The sequence below is a fragment of the Crocuta crocuta genome, unplaced genomic scaffold (genome assembly GCF_008692635.1).
Source record: "Crocuta crocuta isolate KB4526 unplaced genomic scaffold, BGI_CrCroc_1.0 scaffold1079, whole genome shotgun sequence".
NCBI classification, from domain to species: domain Eukaryota; kingdom Metazoa; phylum Chordata; class Mammalia; order Carnivora; family Hyaenidae; genus Crocuta; species Crocuta crocuta.
In genome coordinates this window covers 438,574-464,475 of record NW_027529995.1, presented here as the reverse complement: position 1 = coordinate 464,475, position 25,902 = coordinate 438,574, and the positions used below count along the sequence as shown (strand labels likewise).

The following is a 25,902-nucleotide window of genomic DNA, read 5'->3' as shown; positions in this document are numbered from 1 at the left end:
CCCCAAGTTCCCCAGCCCCTACTACAGTGCCTCACACACAGTGGCTTGCTCTCAATACCTCCCTGCTTCTTGGCTACTCCAAATACTCCTAAACATTTGGTGGAGAATGGAGTAGAAGACAAAAAGGCAGAGAAGGAAAGGAAAGCCTTAAGCAGACCCTGCCAAGGCTCCAGAAACAAAGCAGCAGTGAACTCACGGAAGTAGCTGACGTTTCGAACCCACTTCTGTACTCCTTGCCCATCAGCACCAGGTAGACAGGGCACTTCTCGTTTCCCTAGGAATTCCTCGATGAGAGCCAAAGTGGAAAGGCTCTGGCTGGAAGGGACAACATTTGGTTCAGAAGGCTCCCAGACCCAAGGGAATCTTGTTCCCCAATGGACTCACAATCATGTATAGCCTTCTGACAGTGGGGGCTCCCAGAACCTGCTCCCTATAAGAGGTAACCCCACAAAGAACCACTAGGGGTATTCTCCCTAGCTCATAATGGGAGCAGAGTCATCCATACACTTATTATCACCACCCCACTAAATTTGCTATCCTATTACTTCTACTTCCTCAATTCTTTCTCAATTACTTCTCCTAAATTCTGGGGTTTAGCTCAGTACATAGTAACTAATAGCATCAGCATTAAAAACCAACATTGCATACATAAGATCTAACAATAGGCCACAATCAATATTATAGGTCTTATTAAGGCTTTCCAGTTATAAAGAGAAGCAGTCTCCTCAGAAATGATATATAAAACCAGTGGAACACTAAACTCTCCCCCAGTTAGAATCACTGCTCTCCTCTCAGTGTGTGCCACACATGGAAACCTTTACTCTGAGGCTCCCAAGATAACCCTTAGCTCTCATGGGGGCATAATCTAGCTAGAGCAAAAAGAAAGCAATCAGCTTTATGTCTGTTTCCCTGAAGAATCAGGCCTTGATGGAACTCAGAGCTCTGGCCAGAGAATGTGACTCTGGAACAAATCATATTACTTATTTGGCCTTACATAGAAAGCATCAAAAAAAAAAAATTTTTCTTTTAAGTAGGCTCCACACCCAACATGGGGTTTGAACTCACAACCCTGAAAGCAAGAGTTGCCACGCTCTACTGACTGAGCCAGCCAGGTGCCACCCCTTCTCAATTGTTTTTAATTAAAACAAATAAAGGCTGGGAGGGACTGAAGCGGATTAGACTAGAGGTCAGCAAATGTTTTTTGGAAAGGGCCAGGTAGTAAATATTTGTAGGCTTTGCAGACCACATTCAGTCTGTTGAGTAGCCTTCTTCTTCTTTTAAAACCCTTTAAAAATGTAAAAACTAACAGGCCACAGATCTGACCTGAGCCACAATATGAAAGATTAGACTATGACCTCCAATGTTAGCCTAGGGTTTTAAACTGTTCTCTGCAGAGAAATCATATTTGGCAAAATAAGAAACTCCAAGAATGAGATGAAATGCAAGAAGGTCCTCATAATAAGAAGCACTAGTTTGGAAAGGCATGAAGAGAAAAACAAAACAAAAAAAAGGAGCTGGGGTCACCCCAGACAGTCTCACTCTTATAGGGGTTATGTCACTCTACTATAGATACACAGTGTCATTGGGGAATTTCTCTGCCTACCTGAACACAAGAATCTTGTCCCCAAGCTTCACACTTTCCTCAATCAGGTGGAAAAGTAATACCATCTTGGGAGAGTTCTCTAAGACTCCAGTCTGGTAATTCGTCAAAAGGTCCTTGGCCTGCAAGAGAGAAATGAGGCAGCTTAGAGAAGGTCCATGGCCAGATCATTGGAAATAAAATTTACTCCTTCCAAGGTAGAAGCTCATGAGCAACCTTTATACTTCCCTACAAAGACCCTGGCAGCATTGTGCAACCCCCACCCTCTTCCCACATAGGCTTTGCTTTGTACCATCACTTCTCAGCAGTGGTTTATGACCACAGAAGTATCTGCTTGACTCACCCATTCATATGTGACAATGTTGTTGCCTCGCTCCTGGAAAGGGTTGAAGCCAACCCCTTGTAGGAACTTGCTATTGGTTGCCTCTCCCATTGAGGAGGCCAAGGTGCTGTCCTCCCCCTTGCCTTTTGTTCCCTGTGACGGGCAGCGGGCACTAGTCCCAGCTGAGCCAAGTTCTTCCACATCTAGGTCCTGCTCATTGGCCAGACTCTCCTTCTGAAGGGCTTCATACAGCACATCTGGGTGATTCCAGATCTGAAGTTCAAGTTAAAGAGGAAGTGACACAGGATGAACAATCTAAGGGTATCCCAGGGAGTCTGGAAACACGCACTTGCTCAAACACACACTTCCCACAGCATACACTATCACACCAAAAATTACAGTATCTCCAACTCCCTCATAGCCAAAGAACCTACGTATTTATTTTAACTGTGATCATCATAATACGAGTGGAAGAGTTCATACCAGCGGGCATGCCCATATGCATAATCAAAAAGGCTGTATCACAAGCCTTGCATTCTCATTTAAATAAGCGTAAGAAGGTTCCTGTTTCACTGTGTGGCTACAGGCAACTACCGTATGAAACTATGAAACAAGACTAATCTCTTCCTATGGACAAATGTATCTGACTTACAGATGACCAACCAGAAGTCATTTCAGGGACTATTCCTAGCAGGAGTTGAGAATTCCTTGGGGGGACGGGAGGGGGATAAGAAGGGTGTGTTGGCATTGTAGTGTCCTCACAGACCATATCTGCTGTAGCTTCCTGGCCCTGTTTAGGACTGTGGCTACAAAAGAAACATTTTAAAACCCCATCAGTCCCCTGACACACATCTTCAGCTGACTTATTAAAGCAGCGGTCATTTGGGGCGCCTGGGTGGCTTAGTCGGTTAAGCGTCCGACTTTCGCTTAGGTCATGATCTCGCGGTTTGTGGGTTCGAGCCCCGCGTCGGGCTCTGTGCTGACTGCCAGCTCAGAGCCTGGAGCCTGTTTCAGTCTGTGACTCCCTCTCTCTCTGACCCTCCCCTGCTCACGCTGTCTCTCTCTCTCCTAGAAATAAATAAAACATTAAAAAAAAAAAAAATTAAAAAAAAAAATAAAGCAGTGGTCATTTGGTTATAATATCCAACAGGTCAGCTGAGAGCTGTCAAAGAAACAGGTCCCTCATTAGGCAACAGGAAGCACATACTAAAGACAAGTCAGGGTTCATCAACCTATTCATGAAGCTTAGTGCTAAAGATACCTGGGCCTTGCTAACCCCGAATCATCTCAAGCATTATCAGGATGAAAGACTAAACACAGAATCAAACATAAGGTACCCCAATAACTTGTCTAAGCTATATATTTCTTGAATCTTGATTATGCTAGCAGTCAAAAACTGCCCCACAATGTTTTTCCATTATCCCTTTTTCCCAAGTTAAAAAAAACCCGCGAGAAAGGAAGCAACTTCTCAAGTTTGGTACCTCAAGTTAACCAGATGAATCGCACAACTGCAAGGAGCACCATTTATATCACAGGCTGAGTGGTACCCAGGCAACTACTGGGTACCCAGGAGCCATGTAGCACACAACCAGCACATCTCTCCTTGGGGCCTCCAGTTCTCCAATGCAGCAAACCGAGGGGGGCCCCTCTCACTTTACTCTTCCTTTATCAAGGACTCCCAGCAGGAATAACTCCCTTGGGACCATGTACATTCTTCATTCATATCTCAATATACCCTGAGGCCTCAACACACCTTGCAGCACACACAGAATGCCTTGAGGGGGTTCAGCCCCAGCCAGCCACTGCTACCACAGTCTCGGAAGCGGTCCATGAACTGTGTGTACAAATCTCGCTGGATCTTTGAGAGCCGCACCAGGATCACATTCTCTTCCTTGGCAGGTAGATGAATCTTCAGCACAGTGTGGCCTCTCCTACAAAGGCAGAGATCAGAATTGTCAAGCCAGTGGGGCGCCTGGGTGGCTTAGTCGGTTAAGCGTCCGACTTTCACTTGGGTCATGATCTCGCGGTTTGTGGGTTCGAGCCCCGCGTCGGGCTCTGTGCTGACTGCCAGCTCAGAGCCTGGAGCCTGTTTCAGTCTGTGACTCCCTCTCTCTCTGACCCTCCCCTGCTCACGCTGTCTCTCTCTCTCTCTCCTAGAAATAAATAAAACATTAAAAAAAAAAAAAAAAAAAAAAAAAAAAAAAAAAAAAAGAATTGTCAAGCCAGTGGGGACAGGAGGGGTCAGTGCAGGATAACAAGAGAGTCCTGCATTTCTGCCGCACCTCCTTTTGAGGATCTCAACATTCACAGCAGCCTTACAACAATGAGGACTGGTTTAGCGACCATCAGAAGAAACTCATTTTAAGGATAAGAACTAAAGTAAAGAGGATTGGGTAGCAGAGACTGGGAACTGCAGGTTCATACCCAGATCTAGGGCTGTTTCTCTAAACTTTCTGCACACGTTACATCTTAACAAGGAAAAACAAGGGAATTCCTTAGACCAGCCTAACGATACCTACTGAGATGCCGAAACTGGTGAGGCCAGGCGCCTGAGAACCAGCACTTCTATGCTTTCACTGAGTCAGCAGAAGGCTAGCTCTCTTTTGCTTCTCAGCAAGTAAGGTAGGTATCCCTAGAAACTTCAAAGAACAACTTCTAAGAGAAGCACTTCTAGGCCAAACTTTCAGAGGACTGAAACAGTGGCTATCCATCATTTGTGTGCTATTCAGGAAAAGCTACTCAGTAAAAGGAACGTTTTACTATCACCCACTAGGGAGGGACCCTCCTGCTGTAACAGTTCCCCTTTGGGACAGCTTTGGATGCCTGTTACACCAACAGCTCTCTGATGGTTCAAAACACAGGGCCCGGAGGATGGCTCACCTCTGCACAAAGCCCTCCAGGAGGCTGTGCAAGACGTGGCTCCGGTACCGCATGAGGCGGACATCCTGAGGCGTGCTGTCAATACACTGCCCATTCAGTATAGGGCGTTCAAACATGTTGCTGAACTCCTGCCGGGTGCCGAGGAAGTCTGGGCGCACAAAATCCACCATGCACCAGTACTCAATGAGGTTGTTCTGCAGGGGGTAACCGGTCAGCACCACCCGGCGGCGAGAGCGAATGTTCTTCAGGGCCTGTGAGGTGCTGGCCTGACAGTTTTTGATGCGGTGTCCCTCGTCACAAATCACCACATCAGGGCCAGGGCGGCATAAGGCCTTCTCAAACTCTAGGGAGGGAAGAGGATCCGGAGTCAGAGGGTGAGAGGGCCTGTTCTTAGTCAACAATATGAGAAGGAGGGGTGCACCCTGGAGGAGACAGAAGAAATGAAGGAAGCAGGAAAGCAAGAGTCAGCCCCCATTAGTGAAAGGGAGCCAGCCATCCAGGCTCCTGCGCATTTGGTGTGACACATTAACCTGGACTTTTGACTCTTGCAGTAAATATCTCTTTTCCCTCTTTCCTTATCTCTCTTCTTTTCTTCCTTTATGTTCAAAGTAAAACCCCTTGCATTCCTACCTAGGGCTTATACCAACTGGGTGGCAGAGCATGTGACTTACAGACTACCAGCCTGGGATTAAAAATGGGTCTGAGTGAGGGGCACCTGGGGGGCTCAGTAGGTTAAGCATCCAACTTTGGCTTAGGTCATGATCTCACCGTTTGTGAGCTCGAGCCCTGCATCAGGCTCTCTGCTGACAGCTCAGAGCCTAGAGCCTGCTTCAGATTCTGTGTACCCCTCTCCTGCTTGCCCTCTGTCTCTCTCTTTCAAAAATAAATAAACATTAAAAAAATTTTTTTTAATGGGTCTAAGTGAGACTAATGGGAATCATCCAGATACTTCAGTCAACTTTCACCATTGCCAGTGTCTCTGCGCCATCTGCGGGCTGGCTGGTGGGGAGCTAGCTAAAGGACAAAATGTTTCTGGAGTTACCTGCCAGTCATTGCTAAATGGCAAGTTCATCCCAGCTCTACCACAGAAGCAAACCTAGGACAAACATAATCTACAGATGAAGAGACCTATAAATCAAACAGCCTCTGAACCTAAAAAAAAACTTTCTTCCCCAAACAGGCAAAAGCCCCTTAGAAGATAGAGCAGAACTAAAACTATGAGAGGAACGACTTTCACTAAAAAAAGAACTGGCATAAATTCTCCCTTTTATAAACTTATCATTACTACTCTGTTTATCAGTTATTTAAATACTTCACAAATATTCTTTTAATACTACCCCAGAACACCTCTAGGACATGGTGAGAAGAAAAGTCACTCTCCCAACTGCTCTGTGAGAGAAACAGCCAGATGGGCAGGGGAATCTCCCTAAGCCAGTCTGTGAGTTGGCCCACCCAGAATTCCATGTCAGGCAAGGAAAGCAGTACCTTCTGAGAGCCTGTGGAGGTCTTCCCACCTATCTTAGGGGCCTGGATTTCTGGTTCATGACAATACAATTCACATCAACAATCTTCATATCTGACTTGGTGCTACTGCAGACACTATTTCTTTTTTCCTGAAACACTACCCCTAAGAGTATCCCCAGGAAAGGCTACCCACCTCTCCGAAACTCCTGCTGTCGATCTTCCTCATCCAAATCAATGATGACCGGGTGAGAGCGTTTCTTGGTTTTCTTCGATCTACCTGTGGCAAAGGATTTCTTCAGGGTGAGGAGTCTGTACATTTCGTACCCCATCAGCAGCACCCCACCCTCTGATACCCAATCAGCCATCACTTTAGCACGAGCTGCCATTGTCCTGCAAGAGTGAACAGGGAAAAAATTGTTCATAATTAGAGCCACGTTGATGTACATTCAGAAGTCCTTATTGCCAGGGACTTCAGTAGCAGCATCACAGGGCTTGCTGGCTGCCTCCCTTCCCAGTATTCCCGAGATGCTAACCATACTGAGGATGGATGGGGTCACTAATGACAGTTAAACAGCAGAAAAATAGAAATGCAATGGCACGAGGCAAGCAAAAGTAACAACTTCCTTGGATGTACATGCATGACTACAATTCTACATTTGAGGGAGAATTTCAAGTTATTCCCATAATACACAAAAGACAGTTAAAGCAAGGGCAATATTCTGCATTTTATCTTCCCAGGCCCCGTTGAGTAAGGAGCTAAGGACAAGCAGTAAAGGAAAAAGGGTAGCAGAGCCCAGAGACACTCAGAGCACAGTCCCTCCACTCCTAAACAACTGAGCTCTGATTTTAATTCATTAACTGCATGTGGACTAATAGTCCTGAAATCCAAGAAAGAAGATCCAGTGATCAACCATCTAGGGGGCCACTCAGTCTCCTCATTTTGATGTGTGTCACCAAACATCACAAAAGGCAGCCTTTGCAGAAGAGAAAGTGTATCTTCTCAATTATCCATGCCAACAAGGGGAGAGGGTAGCATGGCTGGCTGGCTTGGACCAAGAAATAGCTTTAGAATTTTGGAAATCAAACTGAACTTATGGAATGGAAATATAAATAATCTTATTCAAATCTAAAACAAAAGTTTACTTTTTTTTTTTAATGTTTTACTTATTTTTGAGAGAGAGGGAGAGAGAGCAAGAGCAGAAGGTCAGAGAGAGAGAGAGAGAGAGAGAGAGAGAGAGAGAGAATCCAAAGACAGGCTCCAGGCTCTGAACTGTCAGCACAGAGCCCAATGCGGGGCTCGAACCCACGAACCCATAACCTGAGCTGAAGTCAGACGCTTAACTGACTGAGCCACCCAGGCGCTCCAAATTTACCCTTTTCAAAACTTGGAAGTTGTACCAGTAAAGGTCAACTACAAATAAGGGCTTAAAAGAGACTGCTGATTAGGCTTCTAAGAAAGAGAAATGTAAAAGGTGAAAAGTTAGAAGATGGACAGTTTCATTTCATCATGTTGAATTTTATTACTATCCACATGGGCAAATAGGATGATGTATGCATATTTTTCAGGATATAAAAGCACCTTCAAGCAGAACATAAGACATTTCCCAAGCTACCTAACTCTGACTTCATTGAAAAGCTAGGTAGAGAAAAAATCAGGGAATGGGCAGTGCGGGTGGGAAGGAACACATCAAGAAGCCAAAAGGAGGGGCGCCTGGGTGGCTTNAAAAAAAAAAAAAAAAAAAAAAAAGAAGCCAAAAGGAATCTGGGAAGACAGGGTTTGTGCCCTGATATCCAGAACCTGGAAAGAAGTCTAAAAGGAAAGGGAGAAGAAGAGAGGGTAGGCCACATACTTGTGCTCATCATTCAAGATGTGAACTTTAAAGAACCGAGGCTGGACTTCTTCAGGCTTGTTGTCAGCTGGAAGGGCTTCAGGAGCTGGAAGCCACATGTTGAACTCTGCCAGCCAATTCTGAAGAGTATTAACCTGTCAGAAAGCCAAGTCCAGAAAGAGGGTTTTAAGAAATAAGCTCAAAGCTGAGTTCAAAACGCTGTTTAGTACCAGGCAAGGCATTAACCCAGAGCTCCTCAGAGGGGTGACAGAACTCTTACCGGCACAATGGCAAGGACAGTTTTGGCTGGCGTGTGGCGGAAGAGGACATCGATGAAGGAGATCACTTGCAAAGTTTTCCCCAGACCCATGCTATGGGCCAGAATACAGCCAAAGCCACTACTGGTCTTAAACCTCTCCAGGGATTCAACCAGGTTATCATACAGGAACCGGATCCCACCAATCTGACAAAGGACAAACAGAGGCAATAGTTAAAGGAGCTGGCAAAGACCAAGATTCTCATTTTATTCATCTTGGAATTAGTCAGAATTAAGTAAATGAGCAGACACTATACCAGTCAGTTGGTGTGAATGGCTACAGAAGTTTCCCTGTACCCTGACTGGTCTATTGGCTGATGATAGTCTTCTTAAAGAAAACATGGAAAATCATTCACCTGGTACAATGGCCCATGTGAGGCAAGAATCTGCAGTACCAAATTCTTGACAGGGTCTGTCACTCAGCCCTTAGCTGCTCACCTCAAGATAATCCATTCCATGAGTTCTTATTGTGAAGAGTTCTTACACTGAGTCAACCTCTGCCTTCATGGAAACTCCACTCACTGGTTCTGGTTCATGGCTCTGGGTCAACACAATTACTCTGCTCCCTCCTATCAGAAAGTTCCTTAGACTTCTGACTCTTACATCTCTTCTGGAACCACTTCCAGAGTCAAATTGACTTCCTTATCAAGGCACTGTCCTCCAGACAGCATCTCAATCAGTCTTGCAGATCTCACAGAAGGAAGCTCAAGATTATTAAACCAAGATATCCAACAACTCTACATGATATGACAAACCTGAGACTTGCCCTTCCCATTCATCAGAAATCCTGAAGCACTGACTCCTCCTTTCTGGATGAGGTGCGCACTCCCCTTCTGACATCGGCTGTGCTCCCAAAGGGGTAGACAAGACCACGGAATTGCAGATATGATTGAGGCTCTTGTAAATCCAAAGGCCTACCCCCTCACAGATGCCCATCTCACCAAGAAACTACTGGACGTTGTTCAGCAGTCATGAAACTACAAGCATCTTCAGGAGCTGATGAAGCCACCAAAACCCTCAACAGAGCCATCTCTGAGTTCATCATGATGGCTGCAGATGCTAAGCCCCTGGAGATCATCCTTCTCCTTCTGCTGCTATACGAGGATAAGAATGTGCCTTATGTGTTTGTGTGCTCCAAAAAGGCCCTGGGGTGGGCCTGTGGGGTGTCCAGGCCTGTCTTTACCTGTTCTATCACCATCAAAGAAAGCTCACAGATGAAGCAGCAGATCTAATCCATTCAGCAGTCCAATTGAAAGGCTCTTAATCCAAAGAGGTGGCCTCTGCCCCACTCCTCATTGAGTTGTCCCCTGGGGTTGTGTATCATACTGTCTGTGTTAGCATGTAGTACCTCCAGCTATCTTCTCTTGTTATATTATACTACTAAATCTGGGTTTTGCATTTTTGTATTATTTTTGTTTTACAGGTTGTTATCCATATATTAATACCCCACCCTAGCCCAATCTCCCATTCTATTCTCTTTGCCATCTTATCCTCTCTTTGGAAAAATGATCTAATGCCAAGAACAGGCAGACACAGAAAAGTGACACCATTCAAAGGCAGGGAAGAGCCAGGACAGAGATTTGGTTCCAGCTTTCAGGCGCTAATTTCCCGCGTGTGTAGGACCTTATGGATGTAAACACCATTCACTTTTGGTGAATGTATGCTTGGCATACAAAATCATTCTATAAGTGTTTGCTCTCTATAGGGATTATGTAGCATTTGGGGAGAAAGAATGTATCCTACGAGGTTGTTAGGTCTATGTCCAAGTGTCACATGCTAATATGCCCCTGCCATTTGCTTTGGTAATGTGACGTTATTCCTCCTCTCCCCCAACTCCTAACCATGCTCCTGAGTGTAGCAGGGCAGCAGCATACCAAAGATGTGCTGCAGAATTCCAGAGGCTATTTGGGCAAGTTAGACATGGGGCAGTTGACCTAGGTCTTGAAGGAGTCCACAGTGGCAAAAAAAAAAAAAAAGAGGGTCAAGTGATGCTGGAATGAAGTCTGGGCCCAAGGCATGGAGACCTAACCACAAGCCACACTAAAGATGTTGGAGTCAAAGAAACATCCTCTCTAGTGAATGGAGATGTCTTCAGTGGATACTAGGTACCAGCTCTGAAAGCCCTTACCCCTTATCCCTGCCACAGTGTGGGTCAGATTCTTTATCACATCAGAAAGACAGTACTACTGTGCCATTCTTGTGAGCATCCTGATAAATATATCCATATTCCAATTTTAAAAAATTCTGAAGCATCAAGTGCTAGGAGGAAGGATCAGGTCTTTCCAATAACTGCTCATGGTACCAAATAAATACTTCACAAGCTCTGAGGCTAACAACCATCAGCAGGATATGTCCTCAGCAAAGAAGTTGAAAGGAAACAAAGAAGAGAGTCAAGACTTGCCGTACCTGATGAGGTTTCACAGCCCGTGCCAACTGTGGGGCCAGGAAAACATTCTCCTCCTCTGGAGGGTGGTTCAGATTGACCAGGACCCGCCCCAGAGCATCACGCTGGTTTAAGACGTCATTCACGTGGGTACCACCCTTCTCCTCTTCCTCATCCTCCTCACTGACAGATTCACTGCTGTCCACAATGTGCAGGGTGTCCTCCTCTCCAGAGCTCAGTTCAATCACTTCTGAGATAGCCAACAAAGCAAAACAAAAACCAAAACCCAGGGAGCAGAGATAATTTACTGCCCATTATCAAAGCTTATAATATGGAAACAACGTTAGAACTTGTCATCACTTGTAAAATTTTGAGTTTTACTATTTCTCTCTTCTGGCTTCAAGACAAGGGAAAACCTTGTAAATACAAGGAGACTCAGGGACAGTCAGACCCCAAACCAAATGGGGAAGGACAGATTTCTATTCAGATGTACAGCCAACCAATCAGGGTGAACACTGAGTCAGGAGGAAGCAGAGACACCTCTGGCTCGACCTTACCATCTCGACTGCTTTTTTCATCCTCACTGCCACTGCTGCTGTCCAAACAAATGACTTCCTGGGCCAGGACCCGAGGAGGCAGTTGGGGACCATCACTTGCTCTTAAGACAATTTCCTCTAGGGAAAGAAAGATGGAAAGGAATGCCAAAAGCACCTTTAGCTCAAACTTATTTCCCTAAATGATTCATCAGTCCTTCACCTTTGTCACTCTGAAGGAGACTATCCGCTGATGAGAGAAGTTAAGGCTATCTCAAAGACCTCAGTCCCCTTTCTAACTTCCCTTGTCTTTACTGGTCCTTATCTCCCAGTTATTATTATTAAATATATATTATTAAAATATACAAATTATGGATAAAATATATGATATATAATATATATAAATAAAAATATAATAATTGTTTTTTTTTTAAGTAAACTACGTCCAATGTCAGGCTCGAACTCACGACCCCACTATCAAGAGTCACATGCTCTACCCACTGAGCCAGCTGGGTCCCCATGAGGGGTACACTTTTATCCATCTTAACTTTTCAACTTATTTTTTAAATTTTTTAAATATTTACTTATTTTTCAGAGAAAGAGATCATGAGCAGGGGAGGGCCAGAAGAGAGAGGGAGACAGAAAATCCCAAGCAGGCTACGCATTGTCAGTGCAAAGCCATCATGGGGCTTGAATTCACAAGCTGTGAGGCCATGACCTGAGCTAAATCAAGAGTCAGACTCTTAACTGACTGAGCTACCCAGGTGCCCCAATCTTAACTTTTTCAGTAAGATGTTTCTGATCATCTGCTCCTAAGAAACTGAATGACTCAAAAACAACTCCTGAGAGGTCACAATCTTATTTCAGATTTGCCCTTAACCACTGTGTGTTCCTGAAGGCCTCTTCTCCCTGTACTTCAGGCATGGTCTCTCTCACCAACTCTGGGGCTTACCAGGAAGGAACTCCAGGGGAACGGTAGGAATGGGGGCTGCGTAATCCTTCCTCTGCTGCTCCAGGCGTTTCCTTCTTTCCAACTCTTCCTGTTGTGCTGCTTTGGTAACGGGCTCCAACTGATCCTCCCGGAGCAACTTTCTAAACATAACAATAAGAGCGAGCACTGGAGATTTAGACAATGTAATGCCAAGCTAAAGAGCTCATTGCTGAGCTCAGAGAGCTGAGGCAGGAGGAGGAGAAGCCATGTCAGTCCCACATACCCATGCAACAGGAGTGGGGGGAGGACTTCAAGGCTCAGGTGATTCTGGGCTAACATTTTCCATACTATTTAATTTACTGAGAGATGCTCCTGAAAACTCATCTTTGCACATAACAGATCAAGAGTAAAAGTAAAATATGATTCATAAAGTTGAAAAGTAGTATTAAAATATAGAGTTGTTATATGGGAGGGTAGAATTATAGATCCTTATTTATTCTACATCCTTATTTCGCAAACTTTGAATAATATTTCCAAGCTATCATTATGTCAAAAAAATGAGAGTAGGAGGAGAATAGGATATCATTTATCTCCTTTTGATAGCAAAATGGTTATGTGACGGAAGGACTATAGGGGATTCAGACAGTTAAGGAAGTTCACATCTGCCATTCTCAAGAAAGAAGCCCTCTTTGGACCAGTCCCTTGCCAACTGAAGTTGAGCTCTAAGAAAATGAGAACCCAACTTCTTTTATCTTCCCTTGTTTTGAAACATAAGAGAAAAATAAAGGAAAAAACAGTCCAACCAGAGCACCCTATCATGCCTGGGCTGCCTCCCAGGGCCTCCAGAGAATGGGATACTCCCCAGCACAGCTTGAGAACCATCCGTGTCTGCCCCACAACCTCAGACAGTCTGGAGGTGGTCCTGAGCTGCATCTCCACAATTAATTGGGGCACAAAGCTTACACTTTTCTTCTTTGGAAAGGGGACTCTCTTGCTCAAACCAGTCCTGCTACTGACAGCCTTCAAATGAAGGCAATACCTCTCTCTACTCTCCCTTCTCCTCTTACCCTGAGCACAGCTCACCGTATGTTTCTCCTCATGTGGGAGGGCTTCTGAGCTCTCTTCTTTTTGGGGTCCTCGGAGGCGAGGCTCTTGCCTTGGTGGTGCCTAAGCTGCTCTGAAGGCTCAGACTGAGATGAGGTAGTTGAAGTGCACCGCGGTGGCCGCTGCCCATCTTCCTCCAGTTGGGCACATTCAGTGCCACACATGTCTTCCAGGGATGGGTCTGAAAAGGCAAAGGGAAAGAGGTGACGGAGACTGACATTTACTGGAAGAAAAACAGGTTTTGATGCCAGGCACACCTGGGTTCAAATCTCACCTCAGCAAGAGTGAGGGATCACCATCTTAGCTGGTGATCTAAGGCAAGTGACTTACATCTCTCTGAATCTCAATGGATTTACCTATAAAATAGGAACAGTGATGCCTACATTTCAGAGCTATTGTGAGGACTAAATAGTGTGTGTGTCTAGAACCAAGTCTGCTTTAGAGTAGGCTCATAATAAACGATAGCCCTCACTCTTGCTATAATTTACCTCTATGATCAGAATAAGGAAGTTTCATGGCCTCAGAATGCTGTGAAAGGGACAGTAGTTTCCAAATACAGCTCATTCTGACCTGTGTGACACTAAGCAAGTCTCATCTAACAACAACAGGAACATTCCTCCTTTCAGAGTCTTAAAGTGTTCACTCATTTAATTCACTGATCATTCAATGAAGACCTACAACATGGAAAACACTGCCCAAGATGCTTCAAGGCTATTTATAAGACTCCTTCCTTTCAAGGAGTTTATTTTCTAGACATAAAAAGGAGGCTGTCCTAACAATACAGGAAGGGCAGGCTAACTGATTTAGAGAACTTAAAATTTTAAGATGTAATTTTTCTAGCCAGAGGTAACTAGCTAAGCCAAGAATAATTGCCTTAGGGTCACAGGAATATGAAAGACACTACTTTGTGGCATGATCACAAAGAAATTATAGGGAAGGTAAAATGTGAATGAAGCCTTGAAAGGCGAGCAGAATGTCTAAAGGTACTGCCCTGAGGAGGGGAAAAGGGGAGGAAATTCCTGGAAGAAGGAATGTCATTTGTGACATCAAACACCCGCAAGGACTGGGGCTGGGGTAGGAGGGTCTGTATGCAACCCTTCTTCCTCAGTCTGCTGAGCAGCATTCTGATTACTGGATGGGCAGGCTTTGACAGTCATACAGACCATAAGCCTGTCCCCAAATCCACCAGAGCCTCCCAGATACAAGCACTACACAACCAAAGGTCTTTCCCAAAAGTAAGAGCAGTTTAAAACTATAACATAAATGTTGTAACTGAGGTGCACTAGTCAATGCCACTTAGCTCTCAGGCAGGAAGCACTCAGGAAGTTTGGAGGTTTGGTGGGATGATTTCTGTTTGTTTTTAACTGAACTTTTAAGTTTATTTGGATTTCACCAGTTTTTCACTAATGTCCTTTTTCTGTTATAGGATCTCATCCAGGATATCATATTGCATTTAGCTCTCATGTCTCAGTCTCTCTCAACTGTGGCAATTTCTCAGTCTATTCTTGTCTCTCACGACCTCAACAATTTTTTGAAAAGTACTGGTCAGGTGTTTTGTGGACTGTCCCCTAAACTGAGCATCTGATGCATTCTCATGATTAGACTGGGGTTATGGTGGGGGGCCGGGTGAGGGGAGAATACCACAGAGATAAAGTGCCCTTCTCATCACATCTTGTCAGGGTACAAAATATCAATGTGACTTATTACTGGTGACATTAACATTTAAAGCAGTATCTGCCAGATTTCTCCACTGTAAAATTACTATTTTTACCTTTCCATATTTTATTCACTAGAAGCAAATCACAGGGCACCTGGTGGCTCAGTCAGTTAAGCATCCAACTTTGACTTAGGTCATGATCTCATGGTTTGTGAGTTCAAGCCCTGTGTTGGGCTCTGTGCTGACAGCTCAGAGCCTGGAGCCTGCTTTGAATTTTGTGTGTCTCTCTATCTCTGCCCCTCCCCTGATCATACCCCTCCCCTCTTTCTCTCTCAAAAATAAACAAACACTAAAAAAAGAAAAAGAAAGAAAAAAAGAAGCAAATCACTAAGCCCAACCCACATTCAAGAGGAAGAGAATCAAGCTAAATTTCCTGGAGAGACGGGCATCAAAGAATTTCTGGACAGAAGTTAAAACTACATGCAAACAAATGTTTGGAGTGGTAGGGGACTCTGAGGCTTTGAGGATGCAAATATCCTGTTTCTTAAAATTTACCCAACTAATTTTAACATTCATCAGTGGATCTTACCTGGAGTAATTATTATTGTGGTGTTCTAATGGTGGTTTTCTCTTTCCCTCTGTACTTCTACATTTATTATTTGGAATTCTTCTTTAAGGAAGATTTGTCCCTTCACCCTCATTTATGTATTCAACATTTTTTTACACCAGTATGGACTCAAGTGCCAATGTGGTAAGAAATATTGAACCCTGTAGACTTTGGTAAAGGAAGACAAGGTTGCTATAGACCTCAGTGAATAAACCAGTAAACTGATGTCCCAAACCAAAAGACGTATCATGGGTCATCATCCTATGCACTTAATCAACAAAAAATAACAAATGGACCATCTCACCAGCCAGTGGCCAAGTCAGAGAATTATGAGTGTCCCAGACATTCCATTACTGCTTACCTTCTGTCACTTAGTATAGCTTCTATTACTACTGTAGGTTCTTTATGATCTCTTTATATTGATGCTAGGTTCTAGGACAGCATGGAGTTGGAAATGAATGTTTCCTAAGAGATAACTGAGCATAGGGTTCAATGCGGACACTGAAGCCAGACTTCTGGGGCATGAATACTAGCTCTGTCCCTTATTTGTTCCTCAATTATAAAAAAATAACAACAGTCATTTTATTCCTCAGCTGACAGTTGAGGTGATGATTATGTGGCACAGCCTAGACAAAACACTAAAACAAGCTTGGCACACAGTGAACACCATATAAAACAGCTGCTACTTTTCCTAGGACGACTACCATTCCATGTATAAGGAATGAGTTTGGTTTCTTATCTCCTTTCTTTCTTATGATAGCTGCAAGGTGAATTTTGCTCCCCTCATTCCAAATTTGAGAAGCCGAAACCCTAAAAAGTTAAGAAAAGAAACAGCTTGCCTATGGGTATATGAGGAAAAAAGCAGGAAACAGGAGAAGACAGTTAAGAGAATGAGCTTCATGGTTAGGCAGTACTAGTTGAATCTGGGCTCTGTCACTTAGTAGTTCTATGTTCATAGGTTCAACTTCTCTGAACCATGGTTCCCACATTTGTAAAATGGGGATGTCAATAACTCTCTCAGGTCTGCCAAACTCCATGGAATTCTATACTCCCAATCACATTGAACAGGCTGGCAGCAAACAAAGCTGTGGGGCTTGGTCAGACATGCTGGGTAGCAGTGTTTATTTGTTTGGAAGACTCAAAATTTAGACATCCTAATCAAAAATCAAAAATAAGAAAGCAAAAGAGAAGCAGAAATGACACAAACTGCATTCTGTTCTCACAGAACGAGTGTTTCTTACAAATACGCACGCACACACACACCTGCCACATGAGACTGTACACATCTTCATTCCAAATCTCTCCACACGAGACTGCCACACACAGACTACCCACTGTTGCTTCTCCTGCCCCCTCTGTCTTTTAGTTTAGCCTAACACACATAGGAGCATTTGAGCACCAGGCCCTGTGCCAAGGCATAATGGAATGGTCCACTTGGGGAAGCACGTGTGGTGAGTGCCTAGTAGCAACAACACTTTGGGAAAAGACACCCAATCTAGTCATGCAGGGCAGAGCACTTCCTTGGGAAAGGTGAAACCTGGGTTTTCCCTAACATAATAAGTAGGTATCAGAGAGTAAAAGAACAGAAAGAATATTCTAGGCAGATATAGAAGCATAAGCAAAAGGAAGAGACTTTAAAATTATCCTTTTTAAAGTTTATTTATTTTTATTTTCAGAGAGAGAGAGAGAGAGAGAGAGCAAGTCGGGAAGGGGCAGAGAGCAAGAGACACAGAATCCCAAGCAGGTGCCATATTGTCAGCGCAGAGCCCAATGTGGGGCTTAAACTCACAAACTGAGATTATGACCTGAACTGATACTCAACCAACTGAGCCACCCAGGAGCCCCAGGAATAGAGACTTAAAACAAGGTGGAATAGTTGGAAAAATACATGTAGTTCAATACTGGCTAAAGTAAAGTAAGCAAAACAGCAGCAGGAAGGGCCTTCCAACCCAACAACCACTTCCCTATCTCTACCCATGAGCCCTTTTCCCAAGGCAGACTGAGATGCAGACCCAGATGCCTGAATGCTGGCATAGAAGTCAACCCCTGTCCCAGGGAGGACTACCTCCAAGACCTTTTCTTCCTGGCATTCTACATTCTACTGCCAGCTGTTTGGGTGGGGAGGGGAAGCTAATGCGGCCAATATAAGAGTTGGGGATAGAGATGGGTAGTGGATGTGGACATATGTGCACACACAGTGCACATGTGAATACCCACAGTGATTCACTCCCTTGCAGCAGCAGTGGAAGCATCTTCTTTGGCCCTCACACTGAGAGACCATGAGGGTTTAAAGCAGATAAGCTTTGCTTTTTGAAGCCTAAGGAAATGCCCAAGGGAGGCACCAGACAAGTAATGTTCATGATGGGGCACTGCAATACCATTAACATGAGCAAGAGGTTAAAACATAACAGTTCCGTCTCTGTTACCACAGGATCCACAGCAGGCATTTTACAAAAGGCCTCCCAAAGACAGAATCAGGGTGACAAGAAGCATTGGGAATGCAACATGAGCCTTGGCTCATGGACATCTTCCACCTACTGAGAAAGTAAGGTGCTACTACTTTGTCTCCAGCCAGACATAAGAACTAAAAGAGAAACTTCAAAGGAGATGCAAGTCCGACTGGCTGCACTCCCAAATTTGCTACCCTCCCCCCAAACAGTCCTCTCCTATTTCCACCTGAAGCACTGCAAGAGGAAAGCTCGGCAATTCTGTTTTCCTTAAGAAGAACTATTATTTCTTCCAGCACCCACCCTTCCAAAGAGCTAATACTTTCATGGCATTGTCACATAATATTACCGTCACCTTCTTCCTAACTCACAGTCCTGAATTCTTCCCTCCTAAAAGGGGAAGCCATAATATTCCTCCTCCCAAAAGTACAGATGGTTGGACAACAGAGTCCCTAAGAAGGGATAACTATTGCTAAATAGCTACTTCTACTGGCATTGCAGCTTGCCCTACACAATTACACTTGAGGCTGGGTTGGTATACCTCAACTTAGTGCTTTGATAGGTCCTCTGACCTGGTTCTGATAATGAAATTTGATGTTCTCCTGGCCTTAAGGCCTTTTGTTTCTATTTCACAAGCAAATGTATTGAGTAACCACTTGGAGGAACATTTGGAAGCAAGGTTAGAGAGTAGGCAGACAGGACAGAGTCGAAGTACAGAAGGCAGGCCTTGAATGTCAAGCCAAGGGGTCTGAACTTGATCTATCAGGGAGTGGGAATTTGTTGCCAACTGTTGTATTTCTTTCTTCTGGTTTCCACTTGCAGAGTGGGCTGTTTCTGGAAGGAGGAAGAACATAATCTGATAACCTTTCAATATCCCAGACAAATTCAGAATCAAACATTCTAACTTGTGAGGCCTAGCTATGAATTCCTATCTGACCCAGGCATGAATGTGGCCAAGTACAGTAGCAACTTTAAAATGATCACAGTAGGGGTTCCTGGGTATCTCAGTCAGTTGAGCACTCGACTCTTGACTTCAGCTTGGGTCATGATCTCACAGTTTGTGGGATCAAGCCCTGCATCGGGCTGTGCACTAACAGCACAGAGACTGCTTAGGATTCAGTATCTCTCTCTCTGCCCCTCCCCTGCTCACACTCACTTTCTCAAAATAAACAAACATTTAAAAAAATATAAAAATAAAAAACTAAAATGATCATGGTATATGCAATTCTCATGCACACTTAGTTCAAAAACAGATTTCCCCTGTATTCTTAGAGGATTCTTTTTTTTTTCTAATTTTTTTTTTTAATGTTTTTTATTTATTTCTAGGAGAGAGAGAGAGAGAGACAGCGTGAGCAGGGGAGGGTCAGAGAGAGAGGGAGTCACAGACTGAAACAGAGCTGGCAGTCAGCACAGAGCCCGACGCGGGGCTCGAACCCACGAACCGCGAGATCATGACCCAAGCGAAAGTCGGACGCTTAACCGACTAAGCCACCCAGGCGCCCCTATTCTTAGAGGATTCTAAACCAGTTCCTTACCAATCAGTATTCTTTGAATGAATGAATCTTCAGCTTCTGGGTTCAACAACTACTGTTTGTTTGTTAAAGAGCTTTAGCTTACAGATGTACTAATATTTAAAAGTTTGTTGTTATGTAAGTCAATGTTTTATAAGTGCTTCATGATGCTTATTATGAAGTTTCTGGTTTTTATGTAATATCATAATATATACCACATCTTAAACTATTCTTAATAATAAACTATTATTTCAAAACTTCTATAATTAATTTTCCTCTAAGTCAGAATGCAACTTTTCACGGCATGTTCTTTTGTATCTTCTGAATATTGGACCTTGTAAATTGACAATCTAATTAAAATAATTTAACTTTCAAAAAATAGCCCACCCTAAAATTCTGGAATATACTCCACCAAAAGTAACTGAGGAAAAAGAGAAAAGGTTCAACAAGCAGGTAAAGAGACATGTGGTTTAAAAGTCATTGACTGTTACCATCCAAATTCAGAATCATAGAATCAGATCTAGTGGCAAATACCTCTGAACTTTCTCCTTCACGTGAGCCAGCTGTGAACAGCAATCACCAGAGTTATATAAACACTAACGAACACTTACATAAGCTTCTCAGGAATGAGTTATGAACACCACCATGACAAATATGACTAGGCAAATGAGGAGCTTTGAAAGAAAAATCTGTGTTTCACTCATTGGGGATATAAGGTGCAAATATTTCCAGGGCCCTTTCTCCAGCTGTTCCATCTCTTCTTTTCAATCCTATCTGTATAAACAAAGATCAGTGACTTCCAAGCCTTATCATATTCTTCCTGATGTGATGTGATAGGATGTATACACAACTGTTATAGATGTGTGTCAAAACATTACCTGAATCTCAACCCACCTTGAGATCTCACTCCCAGTTTGCAAAAACACAGGGAAAAAGGACTATGTTGGCAGAAGGGAGTGGCCACCGGAGATGCCTGACACTGTTCTGAGGAGCAACCAGCAGTGCGATGCAGTGGACCAGGGACCGCTTACACCTGAGAGAGATTACAGGCCAGCACGTACCAGAGGTGGAAGTCCAAGTCAAACGCAGAAGAACAGCCTCACTGAGCAAGATTGTCATCTGTACCCGAAGTGATTTCAGCAGCAGCCAGTACCTGTGGTGGATTTCCAGGCAAACCTGAGGCATTCTTAGCTGAGACACCGAGAGGTGGTTAAAGCAATATTAGAACATCCAGGTAGCTGATTTGCAAGCAAAAAACCAGAGGACAATGTATTGATGTGTTTGAATCAGCTGACAACGTAATAAAGATAATATTCATGATTTTTAGAAAACAGAAGAACTATGTTAAATTTGTTAAGCAAGACCACAAGGATGCAATCAGCAAAATCTAGAAATGCATGAAGCTACGGTAACAAGTGAATCCTTTTCTTCTGAAAATAAGATGCAAGGAAAAAAAGAAAATGAAAAAGAGGTAGGGAAAGCTCAGACTAAAGAGATTTAAAAGACAGGAACTAAATGTGGAAATGTGGAATTAACAGTAAAAATAAGTTTTAAAAGATAATCAGAAATTATCTGGATATTTTATGATATAAGGATCTGTTTATTTAAAATATTTAGGTTTGATAGTGGTATCATGTTTTTGTTTCGAGGACTTTATATGTTAGAAGACAGAGTAAATATACTCTGAAGTTTACAGGTAAAATGTTACAACATTAAGGATCTACTTCCAGGGGCGCCTGGGTGGCTCAGTCAGTTAAGCTTCCAACTTCAGCTCAGGTCACAATCTCACAGTTTGTGGGTTTGAGCCCTGTGTCAGGCTCTGTGCTGACAACTCAGAGCCTGGAGCCTGCTTCGGATTCTGTGTCTCCTTCTCTCTCTCTCTGCCCCTCACCCACTCACATTCTGTCTCTCTCTCTCAAAAATAATAAAATAAAAACATTAAAAAAAAAAACTGCTGGTAAGGTATTTTAAAGAAAAAGGATCTACTTGCAAGTAATCCAAGGTTGAGGGAAACAGATGAAACAAGACTAGCTTTGTATTCACATCCATGGCAGAGAATACTGGGAATACAGGGTTTATTTTACTATTGTCTCTCTTTTTTTATTTCGTTTGAGATTTTCCAGAATAAAAACTTCATGACTGTTTCAGAAGTCTTAATGGAAGATAAGATGTAACAAGCACTAATTTCTATACTATTTAGATCTCAACTTTTCCATGTTTGTTAATATACGTTTGCATATTCTATACTGGTAACAAATGAATACACATCATTCTGTGTTCGCATTTGGTCACTTGTTATATGCATATAAATATTTCTTTGACACACTCAACATGCTTGTCATTTTAATGGCATATCACAGAATGCTTTGTCATTCGGAGTGTTTCTTAGTTTTTATTTGCATCTGTAGTGGCTAACAGTTTAAATGTTCAGATATTGGCAAACTTTTCCTATAAAAAGCCTGACAGTAAATCCTTTAGGTTTTGTGGGTCATTGAATCTGTTGTAATGACCCAACTTTACCAGAGTAGCTCAAAAGCACCCATACGTAAACATACAAGGGAACAAGCCTGATTGTGTTCCACTAAAATTTTGTTTACAAAAATACAAAAACAATTTTGAAAAAGAACAAAGGAGAATACACACTTCCGGATTTCGAAACTTAATATAAAGCTATAGTAATCAAAGCAGTGTGGAACTGGCATACAGACATATAAGCCAATGAAATAGGACAGACAGCCCAGAAATAAGCCCTCACAAACATGATCAAAGTATTTACAACAAGAGTGCCAATACCATTAATAGGAAAAGGACAGTCTTCAGCAAGTGCTGCTGGGAAGACCAAATATCCACATGCTGAAGAATGAAACTAGATCCTTACCTTATTATACCATATACAAAAATTAACCTAAAATATATCAAAGACCTAATTGTGAAACCTAAAACTATAAAACTTAGAAGAAAACATAAGGAAAAATCTCATGACACTGAGTTTGGCAATGATTTCTTGGATAGGAAACCAAAGGCATAGGCAATAAAAGGGAAAAAAAAAAAAAGACAAACTGGGCTTCATGAAAACTTAAAAATTTTTAGTGCATGAAAAGGTACTACCAACAGAAAACCCATGGAATGAAAGTAAATATTTGCAAAACATATATCTGATCTGGGATTAATATCCAGAATATATAGAGAACTCCTAAAATGCAACAACAAAAACAAACTGATTCAAAAATGGCAAAAGATAGATATTTCTCCAACGAAGATACACCAATGGCCAATAAGAAAAAGATGCTTAAAATTACTAATCATTAGAGAATGTAAATCGACACTATAGTAACTTATCACTTTACACCCATCTAGGGTGGCTACTATCAAAACAAAATAAATAAAAGTATTAGCAAGGATGTGGAGAAACTGAACCCTGTGCACTACTGGCAAGGAAGCACAATGACACAGCTGCTGTGGAAAACAGTATGGCAACCCCTCAGTAAGTTAACACACTGGATTGCCATAAGATCCAGCCCCCTACTTCTGGACATATATTCAAAAGAGCTAAAAGCAGAGTCTTGACATGACATACAGTCGTGTTCACAGGATCATTATTCATAATAGCTAAAACATGGAAACAACCTAGGTATCCACTGATGGATATGTGATACACATAAAATAGAATATTATTCAGCCTTTAAAAGGAAGGAAATTGACACATGCTACAACATGATTCTTTTTTTGTGTGTTTGTTTTATTTATTATTTTTAAATTTACATCCAAGTTAGTTAGAATCTAGTGCAATAATGATTTCAGGAATGGATTCCAGTGATTCATCCCCTATGTATAACACCCAGTGCTACATTAAGAAAAACAAGTGTCTTTCTTAATGCCCCTTGCCCATTTAGACCATCCTCCCACCCACAACCTCTCCAACAACCCTCCATTTGTTCTCTGTATTTAAGAGTCTCTAATGTTTTGTCCTCCTCCTTGTTTTTATATTACTTTTGCTTCTCTTTCCTTGTGTTCATCTGTTTTGTATCTTAAATTCCACATATGAGTGAAGTCATATGATATTTGTCTTTCTCTGACTTAATTCCCTTAGCATAAATACCCTCTAGTTCCATACACAGTTGCAAATGGCAAAATTTCAGTTTTTTGATTGTTGAGTAATATTGCATTGTATATACTGCATTATATATATATATATATATATATATATACATCACATCTTCTTTATCCATTCGTCTGTCGATGGCAATCTGGGCCCATACTTTGGCTATGGCCAATAGCACTGTTGTAAACATTGGGGTGCATGTGGTTCTTTGAAACAGCACACCTGTATCCCTTGGATAAATACCTAGTAGTGCAATTGCTGGGTTACAACGTGATTCTTGAGAACATTATGTTAAGTGAAATAATTCAGTCACAAAAGGACAAATACTGTATGATTCTATTTATATGAAGTGTTTAGTACAGTTAAAATCATAGAGACAGAAAGTAATGGAGAGTGATGGTTTAAAGGGTACAGAGTTTCAATATGGGATGTTGAAAAAGTTTTGGTAATGGACAGTGGTGATGGTTGCAAAACAGTGTAAATCTACTTAATGACACAGAATTCTACACCTTAAAAATGGCTAAAATGGTAAATTTTATGTTACATATATTTTAACACACACATACACACAGTTGGCTTAGTCAATACACTAAGTTAAAGGAGTCTGACACAAAAGATCTCATATTGTCTGGGGCGCCTGGGTGGCTCAGTTGGTTAAGCGTCCGACTTCGGTTCAGGTCATGATCTCACAGTTCGTGGGTTCAAGCCCCGCAACATGCTCTGTGCTGCCAGCTAGCTCAGAGCCTGGAGCCTGCTTCAGATTCTGTATCTCCCTCTTTCTGACCCTCCCCTGCTCACGTTGTTTCTCTCTCTCAGAAATAAAACATTAAAAAAAGAAAAGTTAAAAAAAAAAAAAAAGACCTCATATTGTACAATCCCACCTACAGAAATGCCCAAAGCAAGTAAATCTATATAGACAGAAAGCAGGATAGTGGTTGCCAGGGGCTGGGAGAGGGGGTAATGGGAGTGACTGCCTATGGATAACAGGGTTTCTTTTTGGAGTAATGAAACTATTCTGAAATTAGACAGTGGTGATGGTTAAACAACCTTGTGAATATATTAAAAATCATTGAATTATACACTTTAAAATGTACCTCAATGAGAATATATACATATTTTAAAATGTTGGCTTGGTGCTTCTGCTTCCAGCTAAGATGGAATAGCTTGAGGCAAACCAATGCTTGCACTAAGAATAGCTAGAAATATGTTATCGAATTAAAAAAAAAACCAAACCTTTTGAAGGCATGAAGAGATGCTGAGAAAACCAGAAGTAGAAGGGACAAAATTCCAGAGAAAGGGAAATCAAGAAGAGGTGAGCTAGCATTCTCCCACTATTTATTCCCCTCTTTTGCCAAGTCTGAGTGCTGGGGCAAGCTGAGAGTCACCCAAACAGAGGACTGTTAATAAAAAGCAAAGAAACCAGAACTTTTGACATGAGGGCTAAAAAGACAAAAATTGAAGACATGAGGGACCCACAACCCTGGTGAAATGGGAAAAGCAGAACTGAGCCAAAAACTCAGTTCATTTTCATTCAAGTCATTTGCTTCACTCTAAAGGAGAGATGGGGGGCGCCTGGGTGGCTCATTCAATTGAGGGCTGACTTTGACTCAGGTCATGATCTCATGGTTCGTGGGTTCGAGTCCCGCGTCGGGCTCTGTGCTGACAGCCAGCTCAGAGCCTGGAGCCTGCTTCAGATTCTGTGTCTCCCTCTCTCTCTGACCCTCCCCTGCTCAGGCTGTCTCTCTCTCTCTCTCTCTCACACACACACACACACAAATAAATTTAAAAAAAATTTTTTTAATTTTTAAAAATAAAGGTGAGATGGGAGATTAAGAAGCTAAACCAAAAGCCACTGAAAAACAGAGCATATGATTCTGCAATCTTGAGATGTAGAGAAGGATTAGAAATTTAGGAACCAGCAGAGCAGATGGTTCCAAGGAATACCTTGGCTCTCAGGTGGAACCTATGGGATGGCCTCACTCTAGAAACAGGGGTGTGCCAGGAGTAAACAAAGGCTTATAAACTATGATCCAACATTTATTCAGCTTAGTCCTACTGGATCAAGGTGATCAGCCCCACTGTATGTGCCTAGAAGAAGAAAAGGAAAACTTCTCTAAAGATATCATCCATAGTCTCTATAACTTTTTATGTACACTGCCCAGCATTTAATGAAAAATTACTAGCTATGCCAGGAGACAAGACCAAATGATCATAAA

At 42.6% G+C, this 25,902-nt stretch overlaps 1 protein-coding gene and 2 pseudogenes across 1 annotated transcript in view; 2 read left to right on the top strand and 1 right to left on the bottom strand.

Annotated features, from left to right (window-relative positions):
* The window catches only part of RAD54L2 (RAD54 like 2), a 110,942-nt gene that overhangs the window by 15,256 nt on the left and 69,784 nt on the right, over window positions 1–25,902 (bottom strand). Inside the window, exons 4-15 of the mRNA XM_077763373.1 lie at window positions 13,342–13,543; window positions 12,280–12,419; window positions 11,352–11,468; window positions 10,818–11,044; window positions 8,376–8,558; window positions 8,117–8,250; window positions 6,460–6,656; window positions 4,803–5,145; window positions 3,676–3,853; window positions 1,944–2,195; window positions 1,604–1,722; window positions 197–315 (exon numbers count right to left, since the gene is read on the bottom strand). Of these exons, the coding sequence (XP_077619499.1) occupies window positions 197–315; window positions 1,604–1,722; window positions 1,944–2,195; window positions 3,676–3,853; window positions 4,803–5,145; window positions 6,460–6,656; window positions 8,117–8,250; window positions 8,376–8,558; window positions 10,818–11,044; window positions 11,352–11,468; window positions 12,280–12,419; window positions 13,342–13,543 (2,211 nt within the window). The remainder of the gene's footprint in view (window positions 1–196; window positions 316–1,603; window positions 1,723–1,943; window positions 2,196–3,675; window positions 3,854–4,802; window positions 5,146–6,459; window positions 6,657–8,116; window positions 8,251–8,375; window positions 8,559–10,817; window positions 11,045–11,351; window positions 11,469–12,279; window positions 12,420–13,341; window positions 13,544–25,902) is intronic.
* LOC144230995 (NHP2-like protein 1 pseudogene) lies at window positions 9,297–9,664 on the top strand (annotated as a pseudogene).
* On the top strand, window positions 20,591–20,798 carry LOC144230992 (SNRPN upstream reading frame protein pseudogene; annotated as a pseudogene).